This window comes from Orycteropus afer, unplaced genomic scaffold, assembly GCF_000298275.1.
Source record: "Orycteropus afer afer isolate SDZICR_OR568_19922 unplaced genomic scaffold, OryAfe1.0 scaffold00053, whole genome shotgun sequence".
Lineage (NCBI taxonomy): Eukaryota > Metazoa > Chordata > Mammalia > Tubulidentata > Orycteropodidae > Orycteropus > Orycteropus afer.
Window position 1 is genome coordinate 7,525,655 of NW_006921640.1, and position 16,453 is coordinate 7,542,107.

The window sequence follows — 16,453 nt, forward strand, 5'->3', positions numbered from 1 at the left end:
GAAATTATTGAACAATATCATTAATATCGCATGCAAGTAAAATCTTACTGAAGATAATTCAAAAACAGTTGCAGCAGTATATTGACAGAGAACTTCCAGAAATGCAAACCAGATTCAAAAGAGGATGTGGAATGAGGGATATCATAGCTGATGTTAGATGGATCTTGGCTCAAAGCAAAGAATACCAGAAAGATGTTTACTTGTGTTTTATTGACTATATGCAAAAGCATTTGATTGTGTGGATAATAACAAATTATGAATAACATTGAGAATAATGGGAATTCCAGAACACTTAATTGTACTCATGAGGACCCTGTACATAGAGAAGGAGGCTGTCGTTTGAATTGAACAAGGGGACACTGCATGGTTTAAAATCAAGAAGGGAGTGCATCAGGGTTGTATCTTTTCACCATACTTATTCAATCTATATGCTGAGCAAATAATCTGAGAAGCTGGACTATATGGCATCAAGATTGGAGGAAGAATCATTTACAACCCGCAATATGCTGACAGCACAACTTTGCTTGCCGAAAGTGAGGATGACTTGAAGCACTTACTGATGAAGATTGAAGAATATAGTCTGCAGTATGGATTACATCTCAATATTAAGAAAGCACAAGTCCTCACAACTGGATCAATAAGCAGCACCACAACAATGGAGAAAAGACTGAAGTTGTCAAAGACTTCACATTGCTTGGTTCTACAATCGATGCCAATAGAAGCAGCAGTCAGGACATCAGATGATGTGTAGCACTGGGCAAGTCATCTGCAAAGGACCTCTTTCAAGTGCTAAAGAGCAAAGATGTCTCCTTGAGGACTAAGGTGCACCTGACACAAGTCAAGGTATTTTCAATTGCCTCACATGCATGTAAGAGCTGGATAATGAATAAGGAAGACCTAAGAAGAGTCGATGCTTTTGAGTTGTGGTGCTGGTGAAGAATGTTGAAAGTACCATGGACTGCTAGAAGATCTAACAAATCTGTCCTGGAGGAAGTGTAGCTGGAATGCTCCCTGGAAGCAAGAATGCCCAAACTTTGTCTCACATACTTTGCTCATGGTGTCAGAAGGGACCATTCCCTGGAGAAGGATATCATGTTTGGTAAGGTGGAGGGTCGATGAAAGAGGGGAAGGCCCTCAACGAGATGGATTGACACAATAGCTGCAACAATAGGCTTAAGTATAGCAGGGACCGCAGAGCTGGCGCAGGACCAGGTGGTGTTTCGTTCTGCTGTGCATAGGGTCACTATGAGTCAAAGATGACTCGTTGGCATCTAACAACAACAACAACAGGCCTAGAAGGGCCCTTGCTTAGCATGTGAGCCGACAGGGAATGGAACCCTGAACTGAGGAGGCTGTAAAATAAATATTTGCTGCCTTGAGCCTGACTGTTGTCACTGGCATTCCTTTACACGGACTTATGGGAAAGCTTGGGCTCTAGATGAAGCTGTTTGGATTTGAAGTCCAGCTCCATGACTTATTTGCTATGCTGCTTTGGGCAACTTCAACATTTCTAAGTGTGAAAGGGGATAATAATGGTATCTCCTTCCTATAGTTTAGAGGATAACAAAACATCATAAAATAGGTTGAACCACATGAAATTGCTGCTGTTCAACCAGTTCAACATGCAAAAAATGACAATTTTGTGTTGTTGGATTGAATACATAATCTTTAGATTAGTATAGTAGTTCTCACTTGTCTGCACTGTAGGATTTCCTCTAGATCATTTTAAAATCCTAAAGCCCAGGTCACACCACAGACCAATTAAATCACAATTTCTGCAGGTGGAACACCTCCCCAGGTGATTCTAATGTACAGGTAAGTTTAGGGACCCCTGACTTAGCACAGAACCTGAAATACAGGGAAACATTCAATCCACGTTAGCCACTTCTACTTTTTATTCACCCATCATTTATCCTCCCCCCCCCCCAGTTATTGTTTATTGAGCACTTACTTCATACCAGACATTGGGCCAAGCCTGCCTCGTTGGGCAAGGGGATGCTCCAACCAGCGCTCACCTCTTGTCCTTCTTTTCTGCAGTGTCCAGACCACGGAGCTCCCCAGATGACTTGAAAGCGCTGACTCGGAACGTGAACCGGCTGAACGAGAGCTTCCGGGACTTGCAGCTGCGGCTGCTGCAGGCTCCGCTTCAGGCGGACCTGACGGAGCAGGTCTGGAAGGCGCAGGACGCACTGCAGAACCACTCAGACTCGCTACTGGCACTGGCGGGCGTCGTGCAGCGGCTGGAAGGGGTGCTGTGGGGGCTGCATGCGCAGGCGGCGCAGACAGAACAGGCTGTGGCCCTGCTGCGCGACCACACTGGCCAACAGAGCGACGCGGCGCAGCTCGAGCTCTACCACCTGCAAGTGGAAAGCAACAGCAGCCAGCTGCTGCTGCGGCGCCATGCGGGCCTGCTCGACGGGCTGGCGCGCAGGATGGGCCTCCTAGGCGAGGAGCTTGCTGACGTGGGCGGTGCGCTGCGGGGACTCAACCAGAGCCTATCCTACGACGTTGCCCTTCACCACACGCGGCTGCAGGACCTGCAGGTGCTGGTGAGCAACGCCAGCGAGGACACACGCCGCATGCGGCTGGTGCACATGGACATGGAGCTACAGCTCAAGCAAGAGCTGGCCATGCTCAATACTGTAACTGAGGATCTGCGTCTCAAGGACTGGGAGCACTCCATTGCACTGAAGAACATCTCCCTTGCAAAAGGTATTTGCCTGACCCTCCTGAGTCTAGCCTTAGACCTCTCTGCAAGAGGGGATCCTGCCTTGGTCCAATCCTGCTCAAGACTCCCCGCAGTAGCCCCTCCCGGAAAGCCCAGGGGTCAAAATGGCATTCAGAACCCATACACCTCTTTTAAGTCTTGCTTTAAGTTTTCTGCTCAAATGGCCCTGTGCCCACGTCCAGGGCACACTCAAGTCTCTCCCCTGGGTAAATCCTCCATAGGGCAAGAGCACACTCAGAGTCCACACCCCCTAAGCATGAGAAGAGGCCAATGATGGCTAATGGAAGCAGGATAGTCAGATCTTGGATATGCTGGCTTGAGCATCCAAGAATTTGGGGCTACGGGGTAAAGAAGGGAATGAGGTTTCAGGCTCAGATGGGGAACTGGAAGGGGCTTCTCCAGTATCATCATGTTCCAGTGGTGGAACTCTAAGAAGTTTGATGATCCCAAATTTGAATTGGGCTCCTAGGCTGTTATGAAGATTTTTCATCCAGGTAAAAGAAAATATTTTATTAAACAATTTGTTGGGTTGATTTATAACTCATACATATGATGGCAGAAATGTGTGGGTCGCTATACATACTCTTGCCCTGGTCCCCTCAAATATTAAAGCCTATAGGCCCCACTTCCCTCTCTTCTACCCTGCCCTCTGCCCCCTTGCTCCATCCCTTTCTGCTGCTGACGTGCAGAGTACATCACTATCAGAGGCATTTTTGATGAAATGCCCTTTTCCGGCATCACTCTCCTGCTCAAAACCCACCATAGCTCCCTAAGATCTGCTGGATTCATTAAAAACCCATTAGCATGACAGCAGTAATAATAATATCATTTTGAATACTTACTGTGTGTCAGGTACTGTGCCAAGCATATTACATACAGTATCTTTTAAATATAACTCTGTGTTATCCCTATTTTATTCATGAGTGCACTGACATTCAAAAGCCTAAATAATTTGCCCACAGTCACAGGGCTAGGAAGTGATGGAACCAGGATTTGGACCCAGGTCTCTTTGATTCCAAAGCTAGTATGCTTTGCATCACATTCCAATTCTGTCCTTCCTGCCTTCTCTTCCTCTGTTCCCCTAATCCAGGGTTGCAAACAGAATCGTCTGAAGGAATCTGTTGAGCCATGTAAATGTGTAAAGTGATCTAGGTGTCAGGGGTGTGGTAGGGGCTATAGAAATATGTGGAGCAGCCACTACTCAGTCCAGCCGATTTTTGGCAGGCTGGAATGTGGACCCAGATTGACGTGGTCTTCCTATTTTTCAAGAGAAGCCAGAAACACAGAATTTTGTGGAAATTTTTTAATTGTTTAACTCTGTGGGCCAAACAAGATACATATATAGTCCATATATGGCCCACATACTGGTATGAATAGTCTGGTCCAGTGGGACACATCTTCCCACTGCCTAGAAGCACAGCACACCATTCCCACTGATATACCTTTGCTTAAACTATTCCTCCTAACTAGAACTCCCTCCACATTCCCCTTCTTCATCACCTATCCAAATCCCACAGATCCCTCAAAATTCAACTTAAATCTGCTTCTGCCAAGAAAGCCCCCTGACCTCCTATCTCACTGTACTCTCCTTCCTCTGGGTTTCTATATTTATCAGAGAAAAGTCGTAATGATGAGAGCTTCCATTCATGTAATACTTTCTACTTTACAGAACATTTCAAGTATGTTGTTTTAAAGTAGGTGCTCATGACAACCTATGAGGTTGGTTTGAAAAATCACCAAACCAAACCCACTGCTGTCAAATTGATTGTGACTCTATAAGACAGCATAGAATTGCCACATAGGGTGTCCAAGGCTAAAATATCTACAGAAGCAGGCTGTCAAATCTGTCTTTCATGGAGTGGCTAGTGAGTTTGAACATCAGCATTTTGGATAGCAGTAAAGAGCTTTAACCACTGTGCCACTGGGGCTCCTGAATTTGGTTTGTTGTTGTTGTTAGATGGTGTCAAGTTGGCTCTGACTCATAGCAACCCTATGTACAACAGAACAAAACATAATCCTTGCTATACCTGAGCCCATTGTTGCAGCCACTGGGTCAGTCCATCTTGTTGAGGGCCTTCCCCTTTTTCTCTGACCCTCCACTTTACCAAGCATGATATCCTTCTCCAGGGAATGGTCCATTCTGACAGCACAACCAAAGTGGGTAGGATGAAGTTTGGCCATTCTCACTTCCAAGGAGCATTCTGGCTGCGCTTTTCCAGGACAAATTTGTTGGTTCTTCTGACAGTTATGGTACTTTGAATATTCTTCGCCAACACCACAACTTAAAAGCATCAACTCTTCTTCGGTCTTCCTTGTTCATTGTCCAGCTCTCACATACTTATTAGGTGATTGAAAATATGTTATTGAAGGAGGGATAAAATTCCTATGGGAGAAAATGGAGGCTCAGAGAGGCCACCTGGCTTACTCAAGGGCATATGGTTGCTAACAAAATATCCAACCCAAAACAGCTTGAATGAGATATAATTTAAATTCACTTCTCTGATGGCATTGTGCCTAAGGCATTTGACTGCTACCAGAAAGTTGGCAGTTCAAACCCACTAGCCACTCTGTGAAAGGAAGACTGGGCAATCTACTTCTATAAAGATTTACCGCCTTGGAAACCCAAAGGGGTCACTATGAGTTGGAACTGAGTCAATAGCAGTGAGTTTGGTTTTTTTTTTTTTTTTTGGTCCATTTAAAGTGTACAGTTCAGTGCCAAACCAGTACTTTTAATTTGTTCGTAACTGCCTCCTCCAGGACCTAACAGTACAATACACGTCATTGGGACTCACTGAATATTTATTGAAGTGGGAAGGAGAGGGCATGGTCCCTTGGAGTCTGTTCTTGCATTCAGAGTCAGCCCTTCCCAGGCACTCTCCCTTTGCTTCCTCTGCTAGTCAACAGCCATCTCTAGACCAGACTTTTGTGCTATTCAGCCATGCTTTCTGCTAATGTGTCGTCCTTCTAGACCTTACTGAACTTTTTATATGCTGGCCCTTTAATTTCTAAAGCCACTGTCCATGGCTCTAACTGAAATTTCTCCGGGTCACTCCTTTGCCAGGGTTCTTCCAGTGGAATCTCCCAAGGAGTCTTTACTTGCATCTTAGTTTCTCACTGTTCTTTGAACTAAAAGTTTCCTCTCTATCCTGCTTAGGCCTACCTTCTAATCATTACACTTTGATTTCATGATGGGCTCTTGGCTTTTTACAGTTGAGCACCACTCACCCCCTCCAGCTCCCCGTATTACCACTTGTTGTTGTTGTTAGGTGCTGTCGAGTCAGCTCCAACTCATAGTGACCCCATGTGCAACAGAACAAAACGTTACCCAGTCATGCACCATCCTCCCAATCTTTGCTGTGCTTGAGCCCATCATTGCAGCTACTGTGTCCCACTGCATCTTATATCTCCTTTACCCACCTCCCTCCCTCATGGCTGCATACCTGACTGGTATTATTTAAGAAATTTCCATTGATATACTTGATTGTAATTGCCATTCAACTTTTGGAGAGGGAGTGTTTTACCAGATAATCTTTCCTACATTTACATACTGCTGTCTGAAATGATCTTTCTGTCTTAGCTTTGTCCAGTTCTTCTCTTCACGTCCGTACACACACACACACACACACACACAGAACACACACTCTCACTCTTTTCTCTTTCTTAGCTCATAATGCACAGATGCTCAACTGAATATATTTTTCAGATATGAGCTTATTTATATTATTCTTGAGTCTACTCCTGTCATGGTTTTGGTTCTCTCATTTTGTTATACAGTTTTCTATGAGTTTTGTCTCCAGTTTGTCTTTTGTGTACGTCCACAGTGGTGGTGTCTGCATTGTATTTTCACGTTCACTCAGGTCGGTTGAAATCTGTGGCTTTTAAAAAAATTATTATTATTACTATTTTTTATTATTTTATTGTACTTTAGGTGAATGTTTCCAGGGCAAATTCATTTCTCATTCCACAGTTTGTACATAAAGTGTTCCATGACAGTGGTTGCATTCCCCACAATGTGTCAGCACTATCTCCATATCCACATAGGTTTCCCTGTTTCCTTTCCTCTGAATTTTCTACCCCTTTCTGCCTTCTCATCTTTGCTTTTGGGCAAATGTGGTCCCTTGATCTCATATAATTGATTGTTCTAAGAAACAGGTTCCTCACAGGTGTAATTATTTTATGGGCCTATCTATTATTTGGCTGAAAGGTAGTCTCTGGGAATAGCCTTAGTACCAGTTCAGAATGGTGTCTTAGGACCATAGTCTCAGGGATTCTTCCATTCTCTGTCAGACCAGTAAGTCTGGTCTTTTTTGTACATTTGATTTTTTGTTCTACATTTTCTACTGCTCTGTCCAGGACACTCTGTTATGATTCCAGTCAGAGTGATTTGTAGTGGTTGCCAGGCATCATTTAGTTCTATTGATCTTGGGGTCAGGTAGACTGTGGTTCATGTGGACCATTAGTCCTTTGGACTAATTGCTCCCTTGAGTCTTTGGTTTTCCTCACTCTCCTTTGCTCCAGACAGGAAGAGACAAATAGTTGTATCTTAGATGGCCGCTCTCAAACTTTAAGACACTACTCACTGAAATAGCATGCAGAACATTCTCTTTATAAATTATGTTGTACCAATTGACATAGATATCACCCAAATCTATGGTCCTTTGCCTTAGAGCCTAGGAACTTCATCCTAGGTGTTTGGTTATGTCTAAGAAGTTTCCATGACTGGAATACTATGATGTGCCCCTAGTGTGTTCTATTGTCTATATGAATATACATACAGCAGCTACAATTATATATGTAGTAATATCCACAACCAACCTATATCTGAAGGTGGGTGTGCTTCCTTAAACCTTTCCACACCTTTTTAGCATACCTATCTATCTATGTGTCCATTCATAAATTATTGTTTATTAGTACTATTGTTTCAGGATTAAATTGTGTCCCTACAAAATATGTGTCAATTTGGTTAGGCTGTAATTCTCAGTATTATATAATTATCCTCCATATTGTGATCTGATGTAATTATCTTACATGTTGTAAATCCTAACCTCTGGTGGCCTAGTACCTAAGGCATTTGACTGCTAACCAAAAGATTGGTGGTTCAAATCCATCAGCTACTCCATGGAAGGAAGATGGGGTGACCTACTTCCATAAAGATTTACCACCTCAGAAATCCAATGGGGGTCACTATGAGTCAGAATCAACTTGATGGCAGTGAGTTTGGTTTATAATGTTAACAAGGTAGGATTAGAGGCAGTTATGCTAATAAGACAAAGTACTTTCTACAGGATTAGGTTGTATCTTGTGTTAATCTGTTTTGAGATATAAAAGAGGTTAAACAAGTGAGCAGAGATCAGAGGGACCTGCAACCACCAAGAAAGGGGAACTGGGAACAGAACACATCGTTTGGACCTAGGATCCCTGTGCTGAAAATCTCCTAGATCTATAGGAAGATTAATGCCAAGCCACATGAAGATAGCCCAGGAGCAGAAGCTAAAAGTGACAAGGACCTTCCTCTAGTGCCAACAGAGAGAGAAAGCCTTACCTTAGAGCTGGTGCCCTGAATTTGCACATCTAGCCTCCTAAACTGTGAAAGAAGAAATTTCTGTTTGTTAAAGTCACCCACTTGTGGAATTACTGTTGTAGCAGCACTAGATAACTAGACAGCATCCTTGTCTTCCTATTCTCAAAGAGAATGCTTTTAGTCTTTCTCTGCTGACAATAATTTTGTTTTGTATAAATGTCCTTTACTATGTTAAGGAATTTCCCTTCTATTCCTATTTTACTGAGAGTTTTTATCAGGAACAGGGGTTGGACTTTATCAAATGGCTTTTCTGCATCAATTGAGATGATCATATGATTCTTTTTTATGTGATGGATTACATTGATTGATTTTCTAATGTTGAATTTCTAATGTTGCATACCAGTTGGTCATGATGTGGTTTTTTTTTTTTTTTTTTTTTGATATGCTGTTGAATTCAGTTGGCTAGAATTTTGTTGAGAAATTTTGCTATATATTTATGAGGGCTAATAGTCTGTAATTTTCATTTTTGATGGTGTATTTGCCTGGCTTTGGTAACAGAGTTATGCTAGCTTAATAGAGAAAATCTGGGAGTATTTCTCCCTTTTCTGTGCTCTGCAATAGTTTCAGTAGTATTCCTGTGAACTTTTCTCTGAGTATTGGATAGAATTTTCCAATGAAGCCATTTAGGCCAGGGCTTTTTTTGTTGTTGTTGCTGTTGTTAGGAGGATTTTTTTTTTTTTTAATTAACTCTTTAATCCTTCTTTTTTATAGGCCTGTTCAGTTTGTGTTAGTTTAGGTAGGTAGTATGTTACTAAATATTTGTCTATTTCCTTTACATTTTCAAATTGGAATATAGTTTTTCATAGCATTCTGTTATGATCCTTTTTATGTCAGTTGCTTCTGTTGTAATGTCACCCATCTCATTTCTTATTCAGGCTATTTGCTTCTTCTGCTTTTCTTTTGTCAATGTGGCCAGTGGTTTGTCATTTTTATTGATCCTTTCAAAGAACCAACTTCTGGTCTTGTTAATTCTATTGTTTTTCTGTTTTCTGTTTCATTTATTTTTGCTCTAATTTTTATTATTTCCTTTATTATGGTGACTGTGAGCTACTTTTGTTGCTTTCTTTTTTGTTTGTTCAAATTGTAGGGTTAATGTTTTGTTTTGATTTTGGCTTTTTCCTCTTTTTTTTTTTTTTCTTTGATGTGTGCCTTTATTGTTACAAATTGACCTCTGAGCACGGCTTTTTGCTGTGTCCCAAAGGTTTGGGTATATTGTATTTTCATTCTTGTTTGATTCTAGGAATTTTAAAAATTTCACCTTTGATTTCTTGTATTACCCAGTGATTTTTAAGCAAGGTGTTACTCAGTTTCCATATATTTGATTTTTTCTTTGCTTTTCCTATTATTGATTTCTAGTTTCATAGGATTGTGATCAGAAAAAATGCTTTGTATTATTTCAGTGTTTTGGATTTTACCGAGATTTGCTTAGTGGCCTAAAATGTGGGCTATTCTGGAGAATGATCCATGTGCACTAGAAAAGAATGTATACTCTGCTGCTATTGGTTGGAGTGTTGTATATGTCTATGAGGTCAAGTTGGTTCATTGTGGCATTTAGATCTTCTGTATCTTTGTTGACTTTCTTTCTAGTTGTCTGTCCTTCACCAAAAGTGATGTGTTAAACCTCCTACTATAATTCTGGAACTCTGTTTCTCTTTTTAATGCTGTTAGAGTTTGTTTCATGGATTTTGGAGTCCTGTCATTGGGTGTGTATATATTTAGTATGGTTATGTCCTTTCAGTTGATTGACCTTTAATCATTATATAGTGTCCTTCCTTATCTTTTACGATGGCTTTGGCTTGAAGTCCATTTAATCAAAAATTAATATTGCCATTACTTTTTATTATTGTTTGTTTGGTATACTTTTTCCTGTCCTTTGAGTTTTAGTTTATTTATGTCTTGTGTCTAAGATGTGTCTCTTCTAAACATTTATAGATTTAAAAAAAAATTTTTTTTTAATCCATTCTGCTACTCTGTGTCTCTTTACTGGTACATTTAAGCCATTTACATTCAGTGTGATTATCAATAGGTATGAGTTTATGCTATCATTTTTTGTGCCTTTTTTTTGGGTGGTGTTGATGGTTTCTTTGTTCTGTTTAATTTTCTGTGCAGAATTCTTTTTGTTTGTGGATTTTCTTTCATTTTGATTTTGTGTTTACTAAGTCTTTATGTTTTTGTTTTTTAAAATTTTTATGAATAGGTGTGTTAAATTTCTTTGTGGTTACCTTGAAATTTACCTTTATCTTCCTAAGTTTAAAGCAGTCTTTTATTTCTTGATATCACCTGTTTTGGCCCTCTTGTGCCACTCTAACAGAAATATCACAAATGTATGGCTTTAACAAACAGGAGTTTATTCTCTTATGATTTTGGAGGCTAGAAGTCCAAGTTCAAAGTGCCAGCTGTAGGGGCTTGGTGAAGGCCCCTCGATCTTGAGGCTTCAGTTCTGCCTCTTGCTCCTGACCCACTGGAGCTGGAGACGTCTCTTAACTCAGATAGCTGCTGGCTGCTGAGGCTGATAGACCCAAGGTCAACAAATAAAATGGTGCAGTCCCAAGATTACCAAACAACATGGCAGGCCACTTGTTCAAGTCCAGGAACAATCCTAAGATCGACAGACAACATGGCAGGCTGAATGAAGACTCAGCTACATGCAGGGTCCAAGTGTGCCAAAAGCTCCAGAGACCTTTATCAATGCTTCTTCTTATATACAGGAAGCAGACCACATCCCTAAGGCAACTACTTAGCTGCTCTGGTAGATTCTACCATGGAGTTGATTACCAGTCTCAACATGGGGAATAACTACATGCAGCTATGCAGCTACTCAAAACCAGGCCCAGCCAAGTTGACACATAACTACATCACCTGACTTCCTTTCCATATGAAAATTCTATAAATAGTTCTTTTTTTTTTTTTTTATTCTATAAAAAATTCATTTATTTTGCCTTTTTGTTTGGGTGCTACTCTGGTCACTAGTCTAGCCACATTAGAGCTCTCACTCTCCGTCTCTGGGAGGGTGGGGCAGTGGCTGAGTGTGTGATAGCAGGTCTCTGTTTATTGGTCTTACAGGGTAGCTGAGGAGGTAGCTGGTGTTGCTGGTAAAGTAATATGTCTGTTATACTGGTCACCTGGGCATGGGTGCAGGGAGGTTTTTCACTGGTCACTGTGTTGGGTGTTGTCTGTTACTGTTATGTTGCTGGGTGATTGGGTCAAGGGTGCCAGGATTGTTGGTTACCAGGTGGGTGGTACAGAAACTCTCACTGATAACTCTGGATTGGTAGGGCTGCATGGGGGTGGTATGAGTGACCACAAGCCTCCACTTGCAGGGGTCAAGGCAGAGGGAATGCTGCCAGTCCACAGGTGCCCACTAGGAGGGTGTTCCTTTTCTGCCCAAGTATGATATGGGGGAGGGTGTACTGCTGGTCCGTGGGCCCCTGGGTCAGGCAGCTGGGATGTAGGAGTGGATGTCACCATTCCACATGCCCCTGATGCTGGAATTTGAGTGGCAGTAGATTTCTGAATTCTTCTAGTCTAGTCTCCTTGTTTTGTAGTTGAAGATCCTGAAGCCCAGAGAAGGGAAATGACTTGCCCAAGTCAAATGCTGACTCAGTTACACAGCTGAGGCTAGAGAAACATCTCTTGATTCATGAGAACATGTTTTCAAACTAAATTTATCTGTGGGGTGTTTATTGAGGAAAAATTATCATATAGAAGACTAGAAAGAAAGCCCAGTCAACAAATATTTATAAAAGGATGGAATAATAGATTAGGGCCTCAGAGTTGCATCTCAAAAGCTGGACAGTAGCCTGTAGTTAGGAGGGATCCATTGGCGGTTGTAAGCATCTCTGTGAATGGAGTGAATATAAAGTAGTGTTCCTACTTCATTAAGTATTGTAAAGGAGTCCTGCTGGTACAGTGGTTAAGAGCTCCTCTATTAACCAAAAGGTTGGTGGTTCAAACCCACCAGCTGCTCCACAGGAGACAGATGTGGCAGTCTGCTTCCATAAAGATTACAGCCTCGGAAACCCTGTGGTGCAGTTCTACTCTGTTCGATAGGATAACTATGAGTTAGGATCAATTGGATGGCAAAGGGTCTTTTTAAGGATCGTGAACCATAGACTGGGCTTGTATTTTGCTCTGTGATTTCATTCCACACTTGACTCTCTGCTGGGAAGGGAGTAGAGATTGTGTTGTGAATGTTAACAGTACCACCCCAGCTGCGCCCACCACCTGCTTTGCCCTTCAGGGCTCAGAAAAAAACATGCTGGCCTTGGAGGCAGGAGACCATGGTAGGGGCAGTCATTGCACTTTTTGGGCCCAAGTCTCCTTCGCTGTGAAATGGGACTAATAATCCCTGCTCTGTTCATACTCTAAGTAGAGGGGATGACTTGAATGATGAATGTGAGGGAGCTCAAAGGTAATTGATAGGGAAAGCTCAAGGTCCCCATGACATCAGTGAAATAGAAGTAGAGAGTCTGCCCTGGAGCAGTTACTTGAGGGTCTTCATCTCTATTAGCCACCCTGGGATTAGTGTGGCTCTGAGGATAGTGTTTGCGTTAAGATTTTGGTCACTGTTGGGCTGGCTTCAGGCCTGGTTTATCAGCTGTCATGATCATTTGTTCCTGGTGGGTCACTCTCCTGATTCCAGTGCATGCAGAATGTCCCACTCCATTGCTTGTTCCAGGATCCTGGGAAGAGACAAGAGCATTGCTTTTCCCTCCCTGTTGGCTGGACCTCAGAAAACCCCTGGTGTTTCTCCCAAATGCTCAGTCACATATCTTTAGTTCTGTTCAAAAGATGCTTCCAGCTGGAGCATCTCACAGGCATCCCAGGCAAGGGCAGACCTACACTGGAGAAGCATGGAGGCATGGGCAAGGCTTGTGGATGGGCTCTGGTGGGGCTCTGAGATGGGAATCAGAGCAGAGAGCCAGGGATGGTTCTCTTCCCCCCTTTTGCTCCTGAAGCCCTCTGAGAGGGACAGTCCAGGAAGGAGAACCTGGCAGAGCGGACAGGAAGTAGTGGAGTGGGGTGCAGGGTGGAGGCGCTGGAGCTGTTTTCACTGTTGAGGAAAAATAGTCATCTTCAGGGAGTGAGCCCTGTTCCTCCTTGTTCTATCCCCTCTCCATGCTCTGGCATGCTTAAGTGATAGGAGGGATAAGAAATGTGACAGGGTCAGAAGTGAAGAAGTTAAAAAGCTTAACTGGCTATGAGTGGGAGGAACTGATACCATAACTTCTACTTACAGCCTAGAAGTCATTCTTTGAATCTGTACTGTGTGCCAAGTGCTATGTGAGTCACAGGACCACAGAGTTAGACTCTGGCCTTACCGGTAGGCCCGTCTTTGAGAATCACTGTCCAAGGGGGGTGGCAGCACCTGATGAGTGGGATGGGGCACAGTGATCTCTGAGGCTTCTTCCAGAACTGAGATTTGAAAGCTAAGTCAGTGGCACCTAAAAGATCAGAAGGGGGACGTGAAGATGAGCATTGGGGCTGAGGGGGATTTAGACTAGACTTGTAGTAAGGAAAGCTCATTGTTCTGGTTGCCTAGTACCACTCTGACAGGAATACACCACAAATGGGATGGCTCGACAAGATAAAAGAGCTGAACTAAAGATTTCAAAGAGCAGCTCGAGAAGACAAAGCCAATTACTATAATGAAATGTGCAAAGACTTGGAGTTAGAAAACCAAAAGGGAAGAACATTCTCAGCATTTCTCAAGCTGAAAGAACTCAGGAAAAAATTTAAGCCTTGAGTTGCAATATTGAAAAGTTCTATGGGCAAAATATTGAATGATGCAGGAAACATCAAGAGAAGATGGCAGGAATACAGAGTCACTGTACCAAAAAGAACTTGTCGATCTTCATCCATTTCAGGAGGTGGCATATGATCTAGAACCAATGGTATTGAAGAAGGAAGTCGAAGTTGCAATGAAGGAATTGATGAAGAACAAGGCTCCAGGAATTGATGGAATACCCACTGAGATATTTCAACAAACGGATGCCCCACTGGAGGCACTCACTCCATTATGCCAAGAAATTTGGAAGACAGCTACCTGACCAACTGACTGGAAGAGATCCATATTTATATCCATTCCAAAGAAAGGTAATCCCACAGAATGTGGAAATTATCAAACAATATCATTAATATCACATGCAAATAAGATCTTACTGAAGATAATTCAAAAAGTTGCAGCAGTATATTGACAGAGAACTTCCAGAGATGCGAGCTGGATTCAGAAGAGGATGTGGAACAAGGGATATCATAGCTGCTGTCAGTTGGATCTTGGCTCTAGGCAAAGAATACCAGAAAGATGTTTACTTGTGTTTTATTGAATATGCAAAGGCATTTGATTGTATGGATCATGACAAATTGTGGATAACATTGAGAAGAATGAGAATTCCTGAACACTTGATTGTACTCATGAGGACCCTGTACCTTGACAAGGAGGCTGTTGTTCAAACAGAACAAGGGGACACTACATGGTTTAAAATCAAGAAGGGAGTGGGTCAGGGTTGTATCCTTTCCCAGTACTTATTCAATCTATATGCTGAGCAAATAATCTGGAAGCTGTACTATATGAAGGAAAACATGGCATCAGGATTGGAGGAAGAATCATTAACAACCTGAGATATGCAGACGATACAACTTTGCTTGCTGAAAGTGAGGATGACTTGAGGCCCTTACTGATGAAGATTGAAGAATAGTCTGCAGTATGGATTACATCTCAATACAAAGAATACAAAAATATTCAAAACTGGACCATGAGAGCATCACGATAAATGGAGAAAAGATTGAGGTTGTCAAAGACTTCACATTGCTTGGTGACACCAATGGAAGCAGCAGTCAGCACGTTAAATGGCATATAGCACTGGGCAAGTCGGCTGCAAAGGAACTCTTTCAAGTGTTGAGGAGCAAGGATGTCTCCTTGAGGACTAAGGTGTGCCTGACACAAGCCATGATATTTTCAATTGCCTCATATGCATGTGAGACCTGGACAATAAATAAGACCGAAGAAGAGTCGATGCTTATGAGTTGTGGTGCTGGCGAGGAATACTGAAAGTACCATGGACTCTTAAAAGAACTAATAGATCTTTCCTAGAGGAAGTACAGCTGGAATGCTCCTTGGAAGCGAGAATGGCCAGACTTCATCTCACCTACTTTGGTCATGTTGTCAGAAGGGACCATTCCCTGGAGAAGGATGTCATGCTTGGTAAGGTGGAGGGTTGACAAAAGAGGGGAAGGCCTTCAACGAGATGGATTGATATGGTGGCTGCGACGATGGGCTCAAGTATAGCAAGGATCATGGAGCTGGCACGGGATTGGGTGGTGTTTCGTTCTGCTATGCATAGGGTTGCTATGAGTTGGAAATGACTTGAGGGCACCTAACAGCTCTGGTAGCATAGTGGCTAAAGCACTTGACTGCTAACCAGAAGGCTGGTGGTTCAAACCCACCAGCCACTCCTCGGAAGGAAGGTTGGGCAATCCTACTTCCGTAGTGATACTGCCTCGGAAACCCAAGGAGGGGTCGCTATGAGTCAGGGCCGACTCGACGGCACATAACAACAACAACAAACAAACAGGAGTTTATTACAATTTGGAGGGTTTAAGTCCAAGTTCAAAGTGTTACTCTCTAGGGGCTGGGTGAAAGCCCCTCAACTTTGGGCTTCAGCTCTGCCTCCTGCTCCCAGCCCACTGGAGCTAGAGGCTTTTCTTTACTCAGCTGCTGCCTGCTGAGACTGGCAAGCCCAAGGCTGACAAGTAAAAGGACACAGTCCCAATGTTACCAAACCACATGGCAGGCCATTAACTCAAGTTCATTGAAAGTCCGAAAGTCAGAAGAGCATGACAGGCTACTGAACCACAACACGGCTACATGCAGGGTTCAAGTGTGCCATAAGCTAGAGACCAGTCCCAAAGCTGCTACTTATATACAGGAAGCAAACCGCATCCCTTAAGCAGCTAACTCAGTTGCTTGTGGTAGATCCCACCATGGAGTTGATTACTAGTCTCATCATGGGGAATAACTACCACCAGCTGCCCAGCCACTCAACCAAGCCCAGCCAAGTTATACACAAACTTAACCACCACACTCAAGTTTGGAAATACTATAAGGAGAACCTTTTTGCTGAGTGGAGGAGAATTGTGTCAGG

General features: G+C 42.8%; 1 protein-coding gene across 1 annotated transcript in view; it reads left to right on the top strand.

Moving 5' to 3' along the window:
* The window catches only part of SCARA5 (scavenger receptor class A member 5), a 180,692-nt gene that overhangs the window by 107,629 nt on the left and 56,610 nt on the right, over window positions 1-16,453 (top strand). Inside the window, exon 3 of the mRNA XM_007938729.2 lies at window positions 2,038-2,712. Within this exon, the coding sequence (XP_007936920.1) occupies window positions 2,038-2,712 (675 nt within the window). The remainder of the gene's footprint in view (window positions 1-2,037; window positions 2,713-16,453) is intronic.